The sequence below is a fragment of the Nelumbo nucifera genome, chromosome 3 (assembly GCF_055504915.1).
Source record: "Nelumbo nucifera cultivar China Antique chromosome 3, China Antique-T2T, whole genome shotgun sequence".
Classification (NCBI taxonomy): domain Eukaryota; kingdom Viridiplantae; phylum Streptophyta; class Magnoliopsida; order Proteales; family Nelumbonaceae; genus Nelumbo; species Nelumbo nucifera.
Window position 1 is genome coordinate 46,437,357 of NC_142651.1, and position 3,005 is coordinate 46,440,361.

At 42.7% G+C, this 3,005-nt stretch overlaps 1 protein-coding gene across 1 annotated transcript; it reads right to left on the minus strand.

The window, feature by feature from the left end:
* Positions 1 to 488: 488 nt before the first annotated feature.
* LOC148801189 (AAA-ATPase At2g18193-like) lies at positions 489 to 2,694 on the minus strand. The gene is made up of 2 exons (XM_088902148.1): positions 1,223 to 2,694; positions 489 to 1,111 (listed from the first exon to the last, which is right to left on the minus strand). The coding sequence occupies exons 1-2, from the start codon at positions 2,336 to 2,338 to the stop codon at positions 560 to 562; spliced, it is 1,668 nt and encodes a 555-aa protein (XP_088758274.1). The 5' UTR covers positions 2,339 to 2,694; the 3' UTR covers positions 489 to 559.
* Positions 2,695 to 3,005: the final 311 nt, after the last annotated feature.

Sequence of the window (3,005 nt, forward strand, 5' to 3'; positions counted from 1 at the left end):
TTAATTTTGTATATTCAGGTGGGGTGAGTACATATTCGATCCAAGTATTGATGGATAAAATTTGGATCAACCCTCTAAGTGGAACAAATATGAACTTAGACAAATGGATATTATTTGAAGCCCTAATTTTAATAGGGGTATATTCAAATTCAGTTCAATAAATGTATCCCTCGTATATCCAACGGATTTGTGAAAGATCAATTAGAATTCAAAATTGGACAATGGAATTAGAATATCTGATTCAATAGGAATCAATTCCACAGCCACTAAACACAATCGAATTGATCTGTAATGATGATTCCGAGAAAATTCTGCCAAATTGATGATAAATGGCATGGATCAAATTCAATTTCCTTTTAGCCCAAATCAGGAATTTCACTAAACGTTACTGTGTTTTGACCGGAAAAGAAAAAAGTGATCATTAATTTATGGAAAAGCTTTCAACCTCACTGGACAACCATTGGGAACGCTGTGGTGTCTCTCATTGATTGGCACAAAAATTCAAATTAAGAACTTTTTTTTTTCATTGTTATTGAATGATAACGATGCCAGCGGATTGTCACTGGGAAAAGATTTCTGGGTTCGCCTTTGTCGGCCGGCGGCGGTTCCTAGAATACGATTTTCTTGATTTTGTGTTCCTTCTTTTATTTGTTTTTTCCTGTTTCTTTCCACCTTCATTCTCACTTTTCTGCTCTTTATTCGGTTCTTGACAGTCAGCTGGTTCTTTTCCTTTCTCATCCGCCTTTATTTTTTCTTCTTCCATTTTCTTTCTTCTAAGAAAATCGATCACCCCATTGAGGGCCGTGTCTGCTTGATCACTCTTCATTAGCTCCTCAGCCACTTCTGCCGGAGTGACCTCTGTGTTCTCCATCAGGCCTTCAATCTCTCCAAGCAAGGGGTGATCTTCCTTCACGCCATGGTAATTGAAGGCTAGAAGCTTGAACCCTTCCATGGTGCAGTAGGACATGTGGATGTGCATGTCCATGCGACCAGGGCGCAACAGTGCAGGGTCCAGCCGATCCTTGTGGTTGCTTGTGAAGACAATTATCCGCTCATCCCCGCAGCTCGACCATAGGCCGTCGATGAAGTTCAGCACCCCTGACAGAGTCAGCTGCAGCAGCAAAAACAAATAAATCGTTAATTCAATCAGAAGCTATCAAAAGAATACGTCAAGCCATAATCGTCAGTTGTCTAATATGAATGCCCAGAACCAGAAGCTCACTTGATCGTTTGGAACCTCGTATGTCCCATCAAACTGCCGATCATGCAACTGAACACTGCAATCAATGTCTTCAATCACAAGTATGGATCGATTCGCCGTGGCAACCAACAGTCTCCTGAGTTCTGAATCATACCGGAGCTGCGAAAGCTCCAAATCATAGATGTCGAACTTAAGGTAATTGGCCATGGCAGCAATCAAGCTGGATTTTCCGGTGCCCGGTGGACCATATAACAGATACCCTCGTTTCCAAGCTTTGCCCACTTTCTTGTAAAAGTCTTTTCTCTTCACAAACCTGTCCAAATCATCTATCAGAGCCTTCTTGAGCTCAGGATCCATGGCCAGTGTGTCGAAGGTTGCTGGGTGATCCAGATTGATTGATCCCCATACACCACCACCACCTCCTCCTCCCATGTCGTCGTAGAAGCAGCCAAGAGTATAGAGATTTACCACCTTGTTCTCTTCCCTCAAATCCTTTGATTTGTTTAAGACATGTGGCAAGTAGGAACCCAACACCTTTTCCTTGTCTCTCTTGTTGAAGCTAATCTCAAAGTATCGCTGCTCTGTGCTGCTACTCTTCTCGTCAACAGAGCAGACAAACCTCCATTTGAGCTGAACTCCCTCGAAGCAATCAACCACCTCTTCGCCTTTATCTATTGTGAAGGTGAAGTTCTTTTCTCTCGGAGCTTTGCACACCTTCAGACGCTCGACTGAGGGTGAGACTATAGCGCTTACGTACATCTCGGCGGCCTCGTAGACCTGGTTGCGGTTCATCCCACTGAAATACTCTTCGACGATGAGTGTGAGCTGAGAAGCCTGGCGGGGGGCGAAGAGGGAGCGGAGGGCGGAGAGAATGTAGGATTGCAGTTGGTGGGGTATGAAGTCATTGACCATGGATCGAATGAGCATGGTGGAAGTGGCCAAGGAGGCGTAGGTGGAGAACATTGTTGATGCCGAAGGCAGGTTGGAGAGTGAGAACATGTTTGATGCTTTTGAACTGAATGAAGCCATCGATTCAGTTGATGATTTCAGTGTACTGGCTAGAGTTCTGGCTTCTGGGTTGCTAGCTCTTGTTTTGGTGATGGTTTGGAGGATGAAACAACTCTCCTCTGGATTCATTGTACAAATTTCCTACTTCCTACAACTATATAACAAGAGGAATGAGATTAAAGTATACGCGCTCAGTAGGTGGACGCCAAGTTTATTTAATTATCAAAGTCAAGATGCTGATCTAGTTTGGTCGGCAAGTCATTCCTTATGATGGACCTTGGATCCCAAGTAACAAATTAATTAAGGTCCCATTTAGTTCGCAGGAGTGGGCTATTCTGATTCAACTGTTTGGTTGGGCAGAATCAGAATCCCATTTCCATTCTTGGTGGAATGCATTTTCCCATTTGAGTGAATGGTCATTACTCATTCCCTCTCTCCTTTGGGAATGAAATCCAATTCCAGATTCTAATTCTCATTCCCATTCCTATACAGACTATGGGAATAAACCATTCTAATTCCAATTTGGAAGAATTTAGATATTAATTCCGATTCTAAACCAAATAGACCCTAAGAATAAAAGACTTGAACACTACCGACCTTTCTTTTTCTCAAAATGACTAATGCCTCCCCTTTTGGGTGACCTCGTCACACAAAAACATGCCCTCAGTTAGAATTCTGTCATGGATGTTATCTCACCTACTGGTAAAATATTTTCAAAAATCCAATTTTGCACTCAGGATGCTTTGGGCATTCAGTTAACCAATCAGTTCACCTCTGTCTCCATTTTCTCATTAGC